This window comes from Drosophila willistoni, assembly GCF_018902025.1.
Source record: "Drosophila willistoni isolate 14030-0811.24 chromosome XL unlocalized genomic scaffold, UCI_dwil_1.1 Seg141, whole genome shotgun sequence".
Classification (NCBI taxonomy): Eukaryota; Metazoa; Arthropoda; class Insecta; order Diptera; family Drosophilidae; genus Drosophila; species Drosophila willistoni.
In genome coordinates, this window is record NW_025814052.1 from 1,821,027 (window position 1) to 1,840,510 (window position 19,484).

General features: G+C 35.1%; 1 protein-coding gene across 1 annotated transcript; it reads right to left on the minus strand.

The window, feature by feature from the left end:
- Nucleotides 1–12,953: 12,953 nt before the first annotated feature.
- LOC6648523 (Krueppel-like factor 7) lies at nt 12,954–14,089 on the minus strand. The gene has a single exon (XM_002071087.4). It carries the CDS (start codon nt 14,087–14,089, stop codon nt 13,079–13,081), a length of 1,011 nt encoding a protein of 336 aa, XP_002071123.4. The 3' UTR covers nt 12,954–13,078.
- Nucleotides 14,090–19,484: the final 5,395 nt, after the last annotated feature.

Consider the following 19,484-nt stretch of genomic DNA (forward strand, 5'->3'; position numbering starts at 1 on the left):
ATAAAATGAAATTTAAAAAAAGAAACGAAGGAAAAATAGCAACAAAGTGAAAGAAAAATAAAAAATACAAAAATTATACATATATTATATATAAATATATATAAGTATTTATATATATATATGTATTTGTGGGTCTGTGTGTGTGTGTGTGTGTATAAACAAAAGCAGCCAACAGGCAATGGAAATCCTTTCGTGACAGGGGTAAAGCGCTCCAAGGCCTGAGGGGGCCGTTGGGCCTGGTAGGTATAGTATGTAGAGATATAGGTTAAGGGAGTGAGGGAGGGAGGGAGGGAGGCATGTGGGGTAGTCCAGGAGTTAGCTTGGCTTGGCTTGGGATCGGCTCAAACGAGGGCGGTGGCGCCCGGGTATGAAGGGGGCGTGGTTGGTAAATTAAATATGCGTCTCATGTAGACGGTTTTTTGTTGTTGTTGTTGTTGTTTTATTTTATTTATTTATTTTATGTGCGCGCGGCTGTGCGTGCATTGCACAAGAGAAGGGGCTGGCTGGCGGGTGTTCTGCGGGGGTGAGAACATTTGAAGAAATTAAAAAAAGAAAAAAAAAAAAAAAGAAAAACAAGAAAAGGGAAAACCCCTCCAACAAATGGGAAAAGCAAATTTTTCTGAATTAAGTGCGTATATTCCATTTCACTTCGAGGTCATTTAAAGCAGCCGAGTCCTTCTGACAACAATCCTTATCAATTTCTATGCACACCGCAGTCAGACAACAAGAGGAATAAAGTGAAGTGGATGGAAAGATAGATGGAGGATAGGCCCATGGAGCATTAGAGAGACACTCGGTAAATAATAATCCAGTGACACGAAAATATTAAACATCAAGCGCCATTCTGCTCTCTATATATGATTTAAAATCTTATATATTTATAGGATTTATTGACCTTGGATAGATAGGTATTTATTTATTTGTACAGTGTTAGCTTATAGATAAATCTATAGCTACAGGGGGGACAGCCATAGCTGCTAAGGCTATCGGCTGGTTTATGTTTAGATATTCATTCCTTTAATACAATTCATGGTATATATATATGTATATATAAATAGGTTTTGACTTACTGACTTACTTAGCAAATAACATACAAAATAGCAGACTTTTTCTTTTTCCAGATTCTGTCAAGTTTATTTGAATTAACAATTTATCCCGTTATCAGTGATCAGTGATTTATCCCAATGGCCGATATCATTGATATTTTATAACTATTCGTAGAACCTAAATGGAACTTAAAAAAAATTCATTTGTGAATTTGATTATAGTCCTGGCAAATGAGCTTCTTTTATTTTTATTTTACATAAAATTTATTTATCCTTTACTGTCAACTATAAAAAGTGGCCCAAGTATTTCGATTAAAATCTTACGAAAACGAGAGTAGGTCAATATTAATTATTTCGACTGCTGTCATAACACTTTCAATTGCCTGCTAAGAAGAATTCTTGTAAATTAATGATTGACACAATATTATCAACAAATACTTGGAATTGTTTTAAATATATTACAGATTAATAGAAAAAAAATTAATAGAAATTGTAAGAAACTTTCCGATTACTTTTCATTTCATTGACTCAAAGGTAAATAATTTTAAACGGACTTATTTGGCAGGAAATCATTTAAAAATTATTTGGAAACGAAAACGAGAACAGGCCTAAATTTCTTAGCAATGGAATGTGATTTGTCTTCAGTTGATAATTACGTTAACTAAAGTAGATAAATCTATACTTAAACAGTGTAAATATTCAACTTTAGTCAATAGAGTCACAGATATGAAAGAATCATTAGTTTATTATCGCATCTCAGCCCTAAAGAGTTTCATAAACTTGACTTTAGCTGCCATCTCTCATAGCAGTTCATAGATTTCAGTTTTCCTTAACCTATACTAGAAACGAAACTCGATTAGATTGAACACAACAGCCTATATAAATCATTGAAACTGTTGTTTTACTGCGTTAAAAATTTTATAGATTTTGATATTTTGTTTCTTTTGAGGACGATGGAAGAGAGAAGTTGCTTGAATAGTCCTTGCTAACCCTCAATCATTTATCTTGAAATATAAGAAAACAAAACTCGAATGGAAAAATAAAAACGGCATACAGGGCAAAAAAAAAAAAAAAAAAAAGTTTAAGAACAGAATCAACAACAAATTGGAAAATAAAAATAAAATAAATGCCAACAAAACCAATGGAAAAAAAAGGAGAGAAAAGAAATGAAAATGAAAAGGCGAAACTTGAATGGTGTTTGGGTTGGCTGCTTGTCGGCATCAAGAGAAAACGGTGGCGGATATGCAGGTGTTTGTGTGTGTGTGTGTGTGTGTGTGTGTGTGTGTATGAGTGTGAGTGTGAGTGAGTGGGTGGATGGGTGATTGGTAAAGGGAAATGGGCACTCAGGTGTGAAATTTTATTGAGTCGAAATACGAAATATATGCAAATTGCAAAATAATTTAATGGCGCGTTTAATTGGGTTTTTAGCGACGACGACAACAAGAAGCGGCAAAAAAAACCAAACGAAACGAAACGTCTCCCAAGCAACAGTAAAATCAGGGAAATGAAGGAATATTGGGAGAAGGATTGTATGGGCTGATTGGAAAAGTTTCTTTTTTCTACTCATCCTCCTCATTCCTGCTTATTCTTCGTCCTTTTGCAAATCAATTGAAATTGAGCTTCAGCAATGGCGCTAATAAGAATTTGATGTGCGGTTAATGGGCGAACCGGCGGGGTGGGTGGAGGGGCAGAGTTGAGTTTGGTAGCAACTCTGATTTGGCTTTTCCAAACGTCAAAGTTTTATCATTATCATTTGTGTGAAAATCTGTGGAAATTGGCAATGTCAGAGGGATGCGACCAATCTGAATGAATATCATTAAGGTTCGCAGGAAGAAGCAAAAAAAAAAAAACAGAAAGAATGAAAAAATCAAATCCACACGGGGAAATTCCAATTTGTTCTTTTTGTTGGTGTCAGTGGAGTGAAATATTTGCATGGAGGGAGGGAAAAAAAAGTTGGGATGCTTTCATTTAAATTAAAACTATGAACCGCAGGTAAAGTTAAAGTACAGTTGCTACCATAAATACTCGCATTTGAGTACTACAGTTCATGACATATTCATAAGCTTAACTAAAAACCACAGGCAAAACTTTTACTCCTCTTTGAAAGGAGAAAAAATAGCAGCAGCAGCACCGACAGTAGCAGGTGACAAGACTCATCAAAGGACTTACAGGACACAGCTGAGATAAACACTTTCCCCTCGCTTCACCCCTTGCCCCACAGTATTTCACTGGTCGCCGTATCTTGCCTTAGCTCTCTCGCCTCATCCTCATACATGTTGTTTAGCCTTGCTGGAGTCAAACAAGTATTTTCTCACAATTTTTCCTTTCTCATTTCATAGGCAATACCCTCTATGCCAAAACACCAAATATATATAGGGCATATTGTGATTCTATAAAAAAGGCTAGCTTTTGTCGATCGCTTATAGATGATCTGCTTGGTCGATCATAATGTATCGTTATATTTTTGGTTTTGCCAACCTTTTGTAACAGAAATGTTTCTATAAGTTTATAGAAGCACAGCATATCACTTAGTCGAATTGTCTCAGCCAGGTGGGATTGGTTTTCCGTGTTTTTATTTGCTCAAGTTTCTTGTTTCTTTTTTTATTTTTTATTTTTTTTTTTTGGGTGGGGTCGTCCTCAGCTGTGGCATTGGCACATCAATCGCCATCCAGGCGCTTGGGCAGCGCCTTCGAAAGTCGAAGGCAATGTTGTCGTTGGCTTTATGACGCGGGGCAGCCATTATAAATTATTATTCATGAGCGGATGCGGATATTGAAAAGTTTCATTTTGTTCTTGTTGTTGTTGTTGTTGTCGCTCCTGCTGTCGCGTCTATCTTCATTTCAATTTTTACGCCGTTGTTGTCTGTCCTTTTGTTATGTTGTTGCTAGTCCGTGTCCTTCGTCTTCTCTCATTTCGTATTTTTCGTAATCTTTTCTTCCTTGTTTTGTATTTTTTTTTTTCTGGTTATTCTCTCATCTTCCCGTCTTGTCTCGTGTATTTTTGTTTCTTTTTTTTTTTTTTAGTTTAGTTTTTGTGTGTTTTTTTTCTGCATTTTTTTTCCGTGCGCGTGTTGTTTGAAAATTAGATTTGTGCACGTTTCTTGTTTTGTATTTCCGTTTATCGGCATTTTTCGGTATTTCCTCTCTTTCTGTTGCGTCTTTCTGTTGTTATTTGATTGTTTTTTTTCATCTTTCTTTTCGTTCAACTACTTTATACAAAGCAAAAAGAAAGCGGGTATATTCGAATTGGGAAATGAGGCTACTGATAGATATACATTTAATTCAACTTGATCGACATTTAAGCTATATTCACAAATACAAATATTTTTTCAATATTAAGAAAACTTTTTCATTTTACAAAACATTTCAAAACTTCATTCACATTTTACAAAATGCATATATCGATTAAAATATTGATTAACGAAATCGATTGTTCATCGATTTAAGTTCAAGGAACTGGATAAGGGTATTTTAAAGGTCGTTGATCCTAATTCTATGATTTCATGAAAAAGATTTGTGTTGTATTCAAAGATTTCTGAATCTTGTGAAAAGAGAAGAAACAAAATACTGAAGCGTAATATGTTTCAATTTCAGTGGTTATAATTGAACTACGGCCGGACAGAAAAAATAGAAAATTGAGAAAATAAATTCAATATATAAATTGAGATATGTACATATTAGGCATGCTTGTAAAATCCTTTAAGATGCTAATTCCTTAAATAAAAAAACCAAACATTTAAGGATTTAATTTAATAATGTTTAGAATTGTCTTAAATTTCTGGCTTGAGGGCTCTATGCAAACACACCTATCGTTCCGTCACTAATATTCTTGGCTCTGGTGAGGACGTTGAGGACCACACACATACATACATACATACATATATTCAATACATAATACACATATACATATGTACACATACATATGTATGTATGTCTGTATGTACATACTCCTATGCAGAATGTAGATTTAGCTTAATCCTTGTTCTCGTTCTCCATTGCCTTGGCCTTTTCAGCTTGCATTTCAATTTCAGTTTTGACTTCGGCTCAACGTCAAATTATTGTCATAGACCTCTATGTGCAAGGGTTTCCTGTAAAGTTGTTAGAAAACTTTGAAATTTACTTTATTATATTAACTTAGAATATATGATAGGATAATATCTTTAGTTAGTTGCTTAATAATGCTTACCATACACGAATTAACGATATATCAAAATTTGTTTATCTACTTATGTGTGTACATATTTCTGTTTAATAAAATTGGCTAACAATTAAGATCAAAAATCTAATCTATTCATAAATAAAGCTTAAAGCTAAGCGCTAATTGTTTGCCCTGTGGTGAAGGGCAATATTCAAGAGCTCTTTTAAAGAATATTATAATAAAAAGCAAGTTTATTTAACTATTTCATACTTTGCATTTATTTAGCTACTTTATATTGAGTTTTTTTGTGTGTGTATTGTCACATAGTATAATTTTACTACTTTTTCGATTAGCCCTCGCCGATGATGCATACATATATTCCATTTCATTCCATTCCATCTCTTTCTCAGCGCATTTGTATCGGCATTTCTACCATCTGTATTTAAATCTGTATCCGGGCAGATGGCAAAATACAGTGAAACCTCGATATAACGAACTTCGTTATAACGAAAAACCCAATATAACGAATTTTTTGTTAAGTCCCTTGAAAGGACTAAGGTTTTACATTTCAGTACCTATAGCGAATCAATAGATATAACGAATAATTTTGCGATCCCCCTCAGATTCGTTATATCGAGGTTTCACTGTACTTCATTTTGTTCCCCCTTGCCAATCCTTCCCTTTTTGGCCATCTCTCACTTTCTCGCTCTCTCTCTCTCTCTCTCTCTTCCTCTATCTTTTTGTATCTTTATCTATACTTATGTTTGTATGTCTCTTGTGTTTGCGGGTTTTAAAATTGATATTCCAATGACGTTTTGGCGGCCTTCTACCAAACGCCCCAGAGCCAAACTCAAGTTATTTATGTGCTCGTTTACAACTTTTCTGCTCTTCCTCGGGACTGTAGTTGTAGTTGCTGTTGTTGTTGTTGTTGTTGTAGAAACCGCATTGATTGAAACAAACTTTCACTTTGTCTCTTTCTTTATGTACATATGTATGTATGTATTTCGATTCTGGATTTCTTTTCCTATGTATCTTTCTCTGTCACTCTCTCTGTTGATTAGCGGCTTCATTGCAAAGTGACGTGCCAAGTTTTTAATCAAAGTTCTCAAAACGAGTGACGCAATTAAGAGAGAGAAACTTCCTATATACACACACACACACACACACACACACAAAAACTCTTACGTATACATATATATAGAATGTAAGTTAACTTTTGACCTTCAACCGCAAAAGTAATCAATTTTCAAAAAAAAAAAAAAAAATAGAAAAAAAAAAAAATTACCGACTATAGCTGGCTGTACCTTTTGATCTAATTTAAATGAGGCCCAGTTCTCAGCTACATATATATGCATAAAGCGCATAAAATCTCATACACAAACCGGATATGGCTCTTTTATGGCAGTTTGGTTGCTCGGTTGAAGGGTAAAAGGGAATGGATGGGGCCAAAAAACCGCCGCAAAAGCGAACTGCAAAATTGAAATATTTTGATGTTGCTAGCAACTTAATGTAGACCAGGAGTAGAACCCATCCTCGCACACACACACACACACACACTCGCACACACACACGTTCGTGTTGAATTATAATAAACCAGCAATGGGCCTCACAAATGCCGGAAATCGCTAGGACGTTGCCAGAACCGAGCACCAGTTTCCCTTTCCCGACTCACACACACACACATACCAACATGAAAAAAAAACCCACTCCCCCACCATATAACCAAGTTGGCACGTAAAATATACGAGAACACGTACGTAAAGCCCAAAACGGTGGATTTAGGTAGCAAAAGTGGGGCTGAACCGTAGGTGGGCAGATGGGTGGTAGCGACCTTAACTTGTATTAATATCCATTAGATTTATGTTTGGCAAATGTAACCACAGAAATTACACTTTAAAGTCGTTTTCGTCCAGCAGCAGCAGCAGCAGCAGCCACCAGCCTACACACATTCCAAAAATGAGCTGCAACTTTTCGTCGATATCGTCGAATTGCCAGAATCCCACAAACGGAATGTGATATATACAGACAGAAATGTCGGGGGGAGAGAGAGAGAGAGAGAGAGCGAAATAGTATGGGTTTCTTTTTTTTGTTGCCCTGCCCATGTCCTTACCGCTTTACCCACATTAGATATTGCCAGTAAGTTGTTTTAATAGCCAGGGTCGGCATCATAATTAAGCTTCTGGCAACCGTCCCTGGCTACCACTGCTCGCTCTGCTTCTTACTGTTGAAAGGATTGCCCGGCACGTACACCGACCATACATAACAACGTCGACCATTTCGTTGGCAACTTATGGGCCACATGGACTTTAACACTTTTCCTGCCATTGCCATGGCCACTGCCACAGCCACAGTCAGTGTGCCACATTAAGGCTGCAAATTGTTAAACGTGGCCTCAAGTCGCCAGAACCATCACACAACCTCTTCTCAATTTTCTCACCTGAATTGTAGAATATACATACATACATATATATATTTGTATATATGGATGGAAACGGAGTCTGTGACTCATTACTTAAGTTCATTAGCATTTTGAAACTTGGTAAAGTGTATACTTTGACATGGCATGGGTTTCTCTATAACTGTATGTGTGTGTGTGTGAGGGTGCTAACAAAGGCATCCAATGTCACTTTACTCGTGATGAAGTCTTATGTAGGTAGCCCTATCAGAGAGACCTTCTTGCCACAATAGTTTGACATCTTTAACCCTTCATTAAATGGAAAAGCGATTTACCCATTGAGAGTGAGAAAGAGAGAAAGAGAAAAGGAATTCAGGAGTATCCCGTAGTTTACAATTTTGATTATCAATTCTTTACCGATGTAATTTGTATCTGTTTCTTTTTTATTTACTTGCAGATTGTTGCCTAATTTACAAATCAAACAGGTAAGATGACTCGCCAATTTTAACATTTCAAGGAATTAAATAAAATGCATTGATCGTAGTTAATTAATTGTAATTTTAATTATAGTTTTTAATATCTTGAATATTGTTCAAGTACGCTTTGAATAGGAAGTTTTTTTTTTTTTTTTTTTTTTTTTTTTTTTTTTACCAATTCTTTTTATTTACAATCTGTCCTTGGACAATCAGTAAATTTGGAGATACATAAAAACATAACAGGAATAGTCGGCTCCACTGAGTCAACTATTATATATAAACTCTAAGTTGTACAGACGAGTAATTAAATCTACTTAAGTATTTATACATGTGTATTATATTTATAGGTATATATATTTATATTTATGTATATGTACATATATAAAACAAAAGTTAAATCCTATTTGGAAGATCTAATATATGTAATCTTTTTAGTCTTCTTGTTCAATATCTTGAATATTGTTCAAGTACGCTTTGAATAGGAAGTTATTTAAGTTTTCTTTTCATCTACGAAGATATTTTCCATTAAATCTTCATCTATTATGAAATGCTTTTAAGGGTTAAATTCAATTATTATTGTGGTTTTCGAATGAGAAATTTTCATTTCCGGTTATAAAACATGCAATTTCTAGACTTAGTATATTCAAATTGAATGATATTTACTATATTTTATTACTTGATCAAACATTTCATTAAACTTAGTTAAATTGTAAAATCATAAGAATTATTCAAGTATAGAGCAAATATTTTTGATTTGAATTGAATCAAAAAAAATCAGAAATATAATATGCACATAATATTTTCTTACTTCTTGTGAAAAATTTGGAAACTCTCTATTCATGTCTCTGTCAATTTTTATTCAATTTCAGTTAAGAATATCTCAATACATATTGATTTACTTTCATTTGTTTGGTAATCGAAATTAGTGTTTTTAATTGAATAGTGTTGAAATGACAAAAACATACAAAAAACAGTAAGGACTCAAATAGTTTTCATTTTAAAAACATTAAAACTGCATCCTTTTGCTTTCGTGATAAAATTAGATTAGATTCCTTTGCCTCTTTTTTCACATGAACTCACTCCAAACGGATTTTTTACCTTTTTTGTTAAAATACTTATGTTTATCAATCGAATACGGTTTTTGTCAAAATACTTATGCCGACTAGTGTAGACTAGTTAAATGCCAAATGGTTTTAAATCACTAATTTATTCTATATTCTGTTCACTTTAATGAAGCAAGAAGCAATTGAAGCAAGAAGTAAAAATGTACCAACTATTTACTTCGAAATGCGCACATGAAAGTGAAGAATGAAATTCTGTATGATGGGAAGGGTCTGAATGTGACTTAAGTAAAAATCTGATGGCAATGTCCTGCGTCTACTTTTATTTCCATTTCCATTTCATTTCTTTTTTTTGCTCTTATTGATGACTAGAAATGCTATTGACATTATTTGTGCGGTCGCCGCCAGTTGGTCGCCTTCAATGCAAATTTGTTGACACAAACTGTAAAGTACAGTTCGAACTGGTGGAAATCGAACACTGAGAGTGTTGCACATGCAACATATAACAAAAAAAAAAAAAAGGCGAAAAAAATGAAGTAGCCCCTTTACTTTATTCTACATTACTCGCTGTCTCACTCTTTCCACCTACTCTCTCTCTTTCTTTCTTTTCCACCAAGCGAATTCCTTTCTAACATCATTTGCCCATGAGAATCAAAGTCTCGATTCTCGTAAAAATGATTCATGATATCGCATTATTTCCGTATCATTTGTAATTTCCAGTTTCCTGCTTATTTTCACCCACACACATAAAGAGAGAGAGAGAGAGAAAGAGATAGGGAGAGGTAAAGGGGATATATAGTTAGTAGGAAGGACAAGCAGTAAGGGGGATTCAATGGCGGGTGGTATGGGATGCTGCAATTACTATCTATCTGGTATTTTATAACTTTTGTGCTAGTCGACGTCGTCGACGTCGTTGGATGCCTCCGCTTACCTCTCGCATCTTCCGCTGATTACAGGCCCCAAAGTCAGTCTCACAGTCAGATTCAGAGTCAGAGACAGCAACAGCGAAAGCGACAAAGTCAGAGAGACACAGAGACGAAGAATAGAAGGAGATTGGTATAGGAGTCACAGCTACAGTTACAGGAATTGCCATCGTCATCATCATCATCATCAGCCACAGTCCCAGCTCTAGCCTCATTCCATTTGTGCCATCCTTCTATAGATATCTATGTGTAGTTTTTGATGAACATTTAATTGAATTCTCTTGCTACGTCGCGCATTGTCTTTCTACACACACACACACAGACACACACTCGCACACTCACATCTACGGATGATACCATTACCATTCCAAATAAGTATATACCGTATGTATGCATAAGTATGTATTATGTATAACTTCTATGTATGCAGGCCAACAAAACTAAAAAACAGAAAGAATATAAGTAAGTTCACTTCTCTAATTAAAGAACTCCAATTGCAAATGTCATCGAGGATCTTTCAACTCTATGAGCATTCAAAGATTTTACTGAAAATCCTTATTGTTATATATGTATATTTTATATATTCGTACGCGTTTATTTGTACTAATTATAGTCTTATTCTCCTTGGAATGAAGGTATATTTAATTATAAATGAATCTTCAACGCATACTCTCCTTTTAAAAATATAATTTAAAATTTATATATGTGTTGTTAAAAAGCTATTCACATCCAAAACTTCTGCGATTGACATTACGAAATATATAAGTAAATTTTGAGCTGAACGTGAAAAAACATTATAACGAAATTGAAAATTTCCAAAATTATATTTGTAAAATCTTTAGTTCACCCACAAAAAAAAACAAAAATTATTCCGTGATTGACATTACAAATAAGATATAGAACTTTCCGTTTAATTATCAGAATGTTTAGAACATCTCTCAGATTAATTTACTATACTCCTACTTGTAGATCTTCTTTTTTTTAAGCATTGAACAAATTTGAGATAGATGGAAGTTTTTCTCTATCATTTTAGGATGGATCATCAAAAAACTTTGTCCTTAATGGACATATACTCCATTAATCAACTCAATTACAAACTTACAGTGGCGGCAAAAAATTTCAGACATTAATTATTTGACCTTAAATTGGATTTTTTTGGCTTAAACTTTCTCGGATATAGCCAAATGTTTAATTTAATTTCCTTTCATTTCATCTCTTATCGAGTTTATAGTCGAATCTTGCCGAAATAATTGGCTTATTTTTCAACTGCGCTAGATATTATATATTCATACAATAATCGGAGAATTAAATTCACAAGTCTATAAAGGAAAGAATTTTCTGCTCTGAAAATGATATCAGAAAATGCTAATGATTTGAAAGAGGCTTATGAATGCAACAGATGTTTAATCCAATTAAGGTTGGAATTCGTAAAATTTTTTGCATATCAGTATTTTATAATTTTATGATCCGAAATCATTTAACTGCAGCATTGAACAAACTTTTATTAACGATTATTTCTGCATTAAAATATTTCGTTATTTCATTTGCAGATTTCACATTACTTAATTGCCATCAATATATGTTGTATCTATGTATGTATGTATGTGTGAATGATGAAATAACGTGAAGCATTTGTGAGGTCGTAAATCGCTATTAAATCTTGTAAAAAAATGCTGAAAAAGATTTGCATTTTAAACATGAAAAGGAACGCATAACGATTGCAAGGACAACGATGGCAATATCAAATAGTAAATAGATAAAAACAACATGACTTAATGAGTGGTATTTATTTTTATGCTAATTACTTTCGAATAAGCAGCAGAAGCATCGTCGCCAATGTTGTCTTTGACGTCGACGTCGCGACGCTTCGTTGTCTTACAGTGGTTCATACACAAAAAAAAAGAAGAGTTAGATATATTAAAGACTAGACAAATTTACACATAAATCGAATATACCGATAGAAAATCAGTATTTCTCTTTAAAATTCAAGTACTCAATGTATGAAAATCCATTGAAAGAAATCAAAATCTTTAATAGTAGTAGTTCAGTAGTTATTTTTCAAAATTCAGACCAGAGTGCTACCAATCTCTGTTTGCAGTTTTTGCCAAGTTCACCCTAATGAGTAAGTGAGACAACGCTTTGAGGTTGACTATGGATGGGAAAGGGGAATCAGAGAGAAGGGCCATTTGCGTTATGGGCAGGGCAATTATTGTTGTGGAACGACAAAGACGAAGGAGTCGAGAAGCTGTGTATATGGGATGGAAGAGACTGAGAGGGAGATAGAGTAAATGGCATTGGGGTCCTAGCCAAGAAGAGGACCCAAAAGGAGGTAAAGCTGCTCCTTCAGCAGCTCCTACAGAGTTTGCATAAAGTAAATGCCATTATACAATAAGCAAGTTGCGCTGTAAATTTCCCTTCAAATGTACAAAAAGCACTCGCGTTGAAAGCCATAAAGTATGCAATATGACAGAGCATAAAAGATACAGTTGAATGTCGGTAGGTAGTGGCCATATTCATACATATGTACATACATACCTATGTATGTGTGTATGTACACCTTTCGATGTATGTGTGTAGGCACATCATGCACCAAGCAAGTTTACGATATAAAAAGAAATATAAAGAACTTAATTACCCAAGCTGTCAGAACCACCAAGACCAACCGACAGTGGGATAAACGGAAAAAAAAAAGTAAAACCACAGCTGAGACTAATTCATGATATTTTTCATTTTTTTATTATTATTAATTTTTTCATTCATTCAACGAATTGATGCAAATGATGCACACCAATGAACAGGTCCAGATGAATAGAAGTCACTGCTAAAAAGTCTCTCGAATAATAAAAACAAAAAAAAAAAAAAAAAATAGTCACTAGCTTCATATGTCATTTTGTTAACAGATTTTTGCACTCATTCTTCACTTTTGTTTGCCTTTATTGCTTATGTTAGAGAACTAGTTTTAAGACAAATAACACTTGGGACTAAAAAAAACTATCTCTATTTTCTTAATATTCTAATATCCAGTATCACGTTTCACTAATCAAATTTGATTCTTTCGCTTGCGTCCCGGCCGGACGGCATAGACATCGTCGGGTAACATTTTACCAGATCGACTGGCGGCCAAAAGACGTCGCTCATGGACTTTGCGATGCTTGGTTAAATGATCGGAGCGGGCAAAGCATTTAGCACAGTAATCACATTTGTATGGCTTAACGCCCGAGTGGGAGCGACGATGGCGTGCCAGTTCATCGGAGCGAGAGAAACGCCAATGGCAATCGGGCCAATTGCAGGCGTAGGGCTTCTCACCCAAATGTCGCCTTAGATGGGCCTTGAGATGCGCTGGCTTGGCATACAGTTTTTCACAATTGCCAAATGTGCAGAGATAGCCACGTTCGCCTGCGGCATTCAGGCTTAGTTGCATCCCAATTGACTCTGTACAGGTTGTGCTGGATGTTGGTGTTGATGTAGCTGGTGGTTGTTGATTGGTGGCTGGCGATGGCAATGGTGCGACGGCAGCCGCAGACTCTGTGACAGTTTGTAAGGTGACAGTCGGTGCGGCCAAACGTAGATTATTATTGCTCTCCTGCAGAAAGTCATCACACATATCCGTGCATAAGGGAGTACGTTCAGGTAGGAATTCAATTAGTTCTGGTATTTCGATAAAGTTATCCAACAAACGTTGCTCCCAATCGCTAAGGTCAGGTGGCGATAACGATGAGACTGACGTTGATGAGGCAAATGAAGCTGATGTTGATGTTGACATTGATGCTCTGCTATATCCATTAAGATCTCGATCAAAATCAAAATCATAATATAATCCATACTCTTCCTGTGTGAGATTCTCATTGTTGTATTGATTGTAATTGTTATTATTGTTATTATTGTTGTTGTCATTGCTATCCAGATTGATGATGTCATAGTATTCAATGGAACTGGGCACTGTTGTATCGAAATTACACATATCCACATTCCCATAGCAAAAATCCAAGTTATTATCTTCAGCCAATTCACTATAGAGCTGCTGAAATGCGCCCGTTGCAAAGAAATCCATAATTGTAAATGATCACATTTGTGACAATTGTCCAAATATTTATATATCCAACTGACCCAACAGCAAAACAGATCGTATGTGATGTTGATGATGTTGATGATGATGATGAGTTCCCCATTACTCCTTTGGGAATAATTAGACCGAACTCAAAACCGACCTAATGAAGTCCCATGTATGCTGATTTTGAGTGAGTTCCAATGACGACGGCATCATTAGAGCAGCAGAGCATCATAGGCTTAAGCCAGATGTTGCTGTTTGGTCGTGATCGCTTAGCCGCACTTTGCCTTTTGCCTAGTGCCACGCTGTGCCATCTCCCTCTCTCTCTCTCTCTTTCTCTCTCGTTCAATGTCTGCGTCATTATTCCCAAAGAGTTGATCGAATGGTTGAGCGACGGCACCTGCTTGGACATAATCGATATCGTTATCTGCATTCGGTCCATTCCATGCTTGGCGACTGTTTTTGTGTCGCTTATTGTATTTTGTTTTTTTTTGTCTTTGCTCTCGTTTATCAGTATTAATTAATGAAAATAAAACGAACGAGATTTATCCCATGGGACATGCGTTTTTATGGAAATATTTATAATTATAAACAAATTGCCTTGACAACCAATGGAAATAATTTCGATTATTTGTTGATCTTTGGAACTGTGTTTATAGGTTTCATGTGCTCGTTAAACGGGTTTTTTTTTTTTATGAGTCTTCTAAGCTAAAGAAAGGAATAAGACATTTTTATTTATTGTTTTTCTTAATTAATCATGGAAAATTCATACAAATGCCAATACTCTTCTTAAGGGATATAAATCCCATTTTACCCTACCTAACTACGTTTATGTTAACCTAAGAACAAATTATTAGTTTGTCAGTGTTTATCTTTATTTACGTATTTCGCAGCTTAGTTACTTTTGAACCTCTGCTATATTGTCTCCACCCTAAAAAGGCCAACACACTCAACCCAAACACCTATTCACCCACTCATTCGCATACTTTTCATTCACATTCCATTTGTTTGCCAACAAAATGGCCTAGAGTGAAAAAATTAACATAAATTTTGTGCGCTTGCCGCTTAAATTTACTTACTTTCGCCTAATGAAATAATCAGCAGCTGTAAATCCTTGTGGAACCCTACAACTAGGCCCCCCCGAACCTCTGCAGTCCCGTCACTTTGGCAATTTTTATTGTGTTTGCCATGGTTTGGACGGGAATCCGAAGCGAAACGAGAGGGCAACGGGGTAAAAAGCTCGTGCCGAGCGTTTTACGCTAATTGATATTGCAAAAATCAAAGGCAGCAAAGGAATTAAAAAGGATTTCGTGGGGGATTTAATGCGGACGCCACACTTTGCTACGAGTAACAGAGGGTTGAGTTTGTTGTGTGTGTGTGTTGTGTCTGTGTGTATTCGAGTGGCCAGTGCAATTTGTAATTACGATTATTGAGATTTTGATTCCACAAATTACAAGTATTGTCGGAGAATGTTTCATAAATTAGTATGCTGTTTCCATTTCATACTGTGAAATTCTAGTAATGCCAGCAATTGAAGTCTATATCAACCGCAAGTGTCGTATGGGGGGAATAATGCATAAAATTGAACTCTAAATTGCAATGCTGCTGAACAATGCCACAATCTTTTACAATAAGTAGACATTTGGATGCATAGCCAAAGTCCAGGAGATTATGGCACACAAACCAACATAAACACACACACACACAGTGAATCTTACCACCAATAGCAATCCAAATGTCAAGGCAAAGCAACACTAGTCATCAAAAAGGAGGTTGTAAAGACTGGGCTAAGGCACAACAGTTGTCTAGTTAGTAACCAGTCGCCCTTATCAATCGCAGCTGAGCTGCTTGTTTTCATTGGATTAAAACAAGTTTGTTTTGCTTTCAAGTTCTTGGGACTATGACTAAAAGTAGCAGCATCAAAAACCCAGCCATCCAGTGGCAGCAATCGCCAGAAAAAGGGGATCAGAATTTAAAAATGTTGACAACCTTTAAATGAAAAGCAAGAAAAAGAAACCAAATGAATGATAACTGTTTTAAGATAACAAAATTTACCTGCTAAGTATGCGAATTTATTTTCCTCGATGATATCCTTCAATTGTTAGTTGACTGCAAAAACAGTTTATTATTTATCTTTATTTGCAATGAAAGAAATATAAAAGAAAATTTTCAAGTGTTTACAATTAAACGCAAAACAATTCATTCACCGCCTCTGAGCAGACAGAAAAAGTTAAAGTAGAATTAGAGAATCATGATCAACATGATGATGATGATGACGATGATGATGCTGATGATGATAAGAAGTGTAACCAAAAATGTTATGTGGCTTAGTTTTGTGGCAAAATTAAATCGACATGCCATGTTCTACATGTGTGTATACATACATATGTACATATGTACAAATGAATGTCCATACATATATCTGTCTGTATGTATGCATGCGTAGGTCAGTCTGAGTGTAAAAATATGGATTTGTCTCTGTTTTGTGTGTGTGTGTGTATGTGTTGTGATTATGCACAAATCTGATTTTCTCTCATCAGAAGAAAAAATAAAGAAATTGCAAGGAAAAAAGAACGTCAAGAACAAAAACGAGAGGATTAAATTTGTAGCTTGTCTTGCCGGTCAAGTCGGGTTTTTTAAGGCTTAATTGGATGCTCAGGAAAAGTGGTTAATCACCAAATACTCAACATTGATGTTGTATATTTGTTCAAAAGTTACTTGAAATCTGCAAAATGGCAAATTTTAGGAGCCAAATGATTAGATAAATCGTACAGAAATTGATATAAACTGAAAACTTATCAAAGGAATTCATTATAAAGTATTCGTATCATACTATTATGACAACAGACGTACACCAATAGTATAACAGTTGCTCATTTGTAAGGTCTTTGATTATATGTATATATTTGTATATTTTTCAAATAAGCATTGTCAAATTATAAATTATAAGTTGGTAATAGAAGTGACGCAATTACTCTATATAGAATGGATTTATCTCATAAACAATAATTCTAACACACTTAATAATATAGGGACAATATAAATACATATGTACATACATAACACAATTATATAACAGTCTTTATATAACGCTAAACACATTTACAGTATTAAAGAATGGCATAATATTGTTGAGCTAAAATCTTGTGACTTTAAAATCATTTAGTCTTGTCTACTTTGTGGAAATTTCAATTAAAACTGTCTGGAACAAATTGATGTTTGTATAACAATTGTACATACATACATATGTATGTATGTAGATATAACAAACCAATTAGGCAAAGTTTTCTTTTTTTTTTTGCCCTTTGTTTAACTGTTCGCGACACTTGTCCAATTAATTACGGAATCTAACTAAGAATGGCAATGCCAAGTTGAGACAAGTGCCCAGTGCCAAAGTGCAAGGAGCAATAATTTGTTAGATACTTTTGTACATCTACAAACGTGTACATATGTATGTATGTACATATATATGTATGTATATGTGTGTGTGTGTGTTCTTGTGTGTTGTGGCAACAGGTCCGAACTTTGCCGCCCAAAAGACAGTTGAGATAGTTGGCACTTCTTAGGTTTTTGCTTTTGAGAAAACTTTTAATAAACCCAACATAGACAACATACACACACACTGCATGCATGCATATGTGTGTGTGTGTGTGTGTTTGTTCAGGTTAAAGCAATTTGATTTTTGTCGAGGTAAAAGGCAATTTGTTATATCCACATGAGTCACTGGTTTAACTGGCGAACAAGTCCGAAAATATTTCAGGTAAGATAAGAACTAAAATGGCTGAGTGAAATGCCATGGCCAGACTTGAGCCTTTAGACATAGACATGAAAATGGATATGAACATGTCTTTACAGCCTTGAGACCGAGATTAAGTCAAATGCAAACAAAATCCACAGACAAGTGAGTTAACTGGTTTGACCCAATTTAATTATACACATTGCCACCACCCAACGCCCACCTCAAGTCGTTTTTGGGGTCTTGTTGTATTAGTATAAGCATTAGTATTAGTATTATGTAGTACACAATTTTCTAGTGCTTTTGGTATTTGTGTTGTTCTCGCCACCAAAATTCAACTTGGAAATGAAAGTAAATGGGCAAGAAAAGGAAGTAAGGAAGAAAGGAAGGTACTCTCTGTATCTCTGTCTCTCTCTCTCTCTCTCTCTCTCTCTATCTATGTGTCTGTCTCTGTCGTTTACCTCTCTATATCAGAGTCTTTCCCTATTTGTGCGTGTAGATGTATAAGCAGGATTTACACACACACACACACACATACCCACACACGCAAATACACCGGATGATACATCCACGAGAACACATGACATTATTGTAGCAAGGAGACAGCAACGACAGCAGCCAACAATTAGTGTTGACAGACATTGCACTCTCTGGCAAAGCCCCCAAAGGAATTTGCAGGCTTGTTCTACACACACCAAGGCGTTGCCTTCCATGTACATACATGTGCTCCATCCATACATACACATATATATATGTATATATATATATATATGTATATATAGCATATATTTAGTTATCTAACACACACGAAGAGGAGCCTGTTACATGTACTTGCATATAATTTGAGTTTCGTTCGCACTTCAATTTAGTTGCCTCGTTTCATATTGCCAGAAGATGGCCTCGCACATTCTCAATAATTTGAAAATCATGAGAATTACATTCACATTACATATATAAGATACCTTTCTGAATATTAAAGCCAGTTTACAGATTTGCCATAACTTTAACTTGTAATTTTAATTTCATTTTTACAAAATGTTCATCATATACATATCCCCAACCAGTTGATATTATTATGCCTGGGGCAATTCTATATCCTATTAAATTTCTAAAGAAGCTTAAGAGAATGAATCGAATTGCAAAAATTCAACATCGACAGGCCCAAAATTAAGTGAAATAATTTTAAATGTTTGCATAGAGAAACCAAAAATGACAGCTTCTTCGAATTCAACAATGGTTATTCTTTCCGCTGCGAAAGCGAGTCAAATATTTTAATATGCAGTCTCTTGACTATCAACAGAAATCTGTCATTTTGATCTCTGTCAAATTTTTTTTAAAGAAATTATGTCATTAAGTTGGAATTTGACAGCCATCAATAGCAGACGAGCGCTTAAGCTTCATTAATACTAAGGATATGGAAAAGCTCGAAAGCAAGATGGATGGATGATGTTGAAATGTAAACGCATTGTGGATTCTTTTCAAATCGATAAATGTAAGACACTTTTAGTATTATAAACTAGAAACTACAATATACTATTCAGAAAAAAGTATGGTAAGCTATAATCATCTGTAAGGTAAGAAAGGCGGTTACTTAGGTAAATGTTTGACGGCAACTGTTTAGCCAAATTTACTCACCCTCATAGCTTGCAATCCGCATCAGCC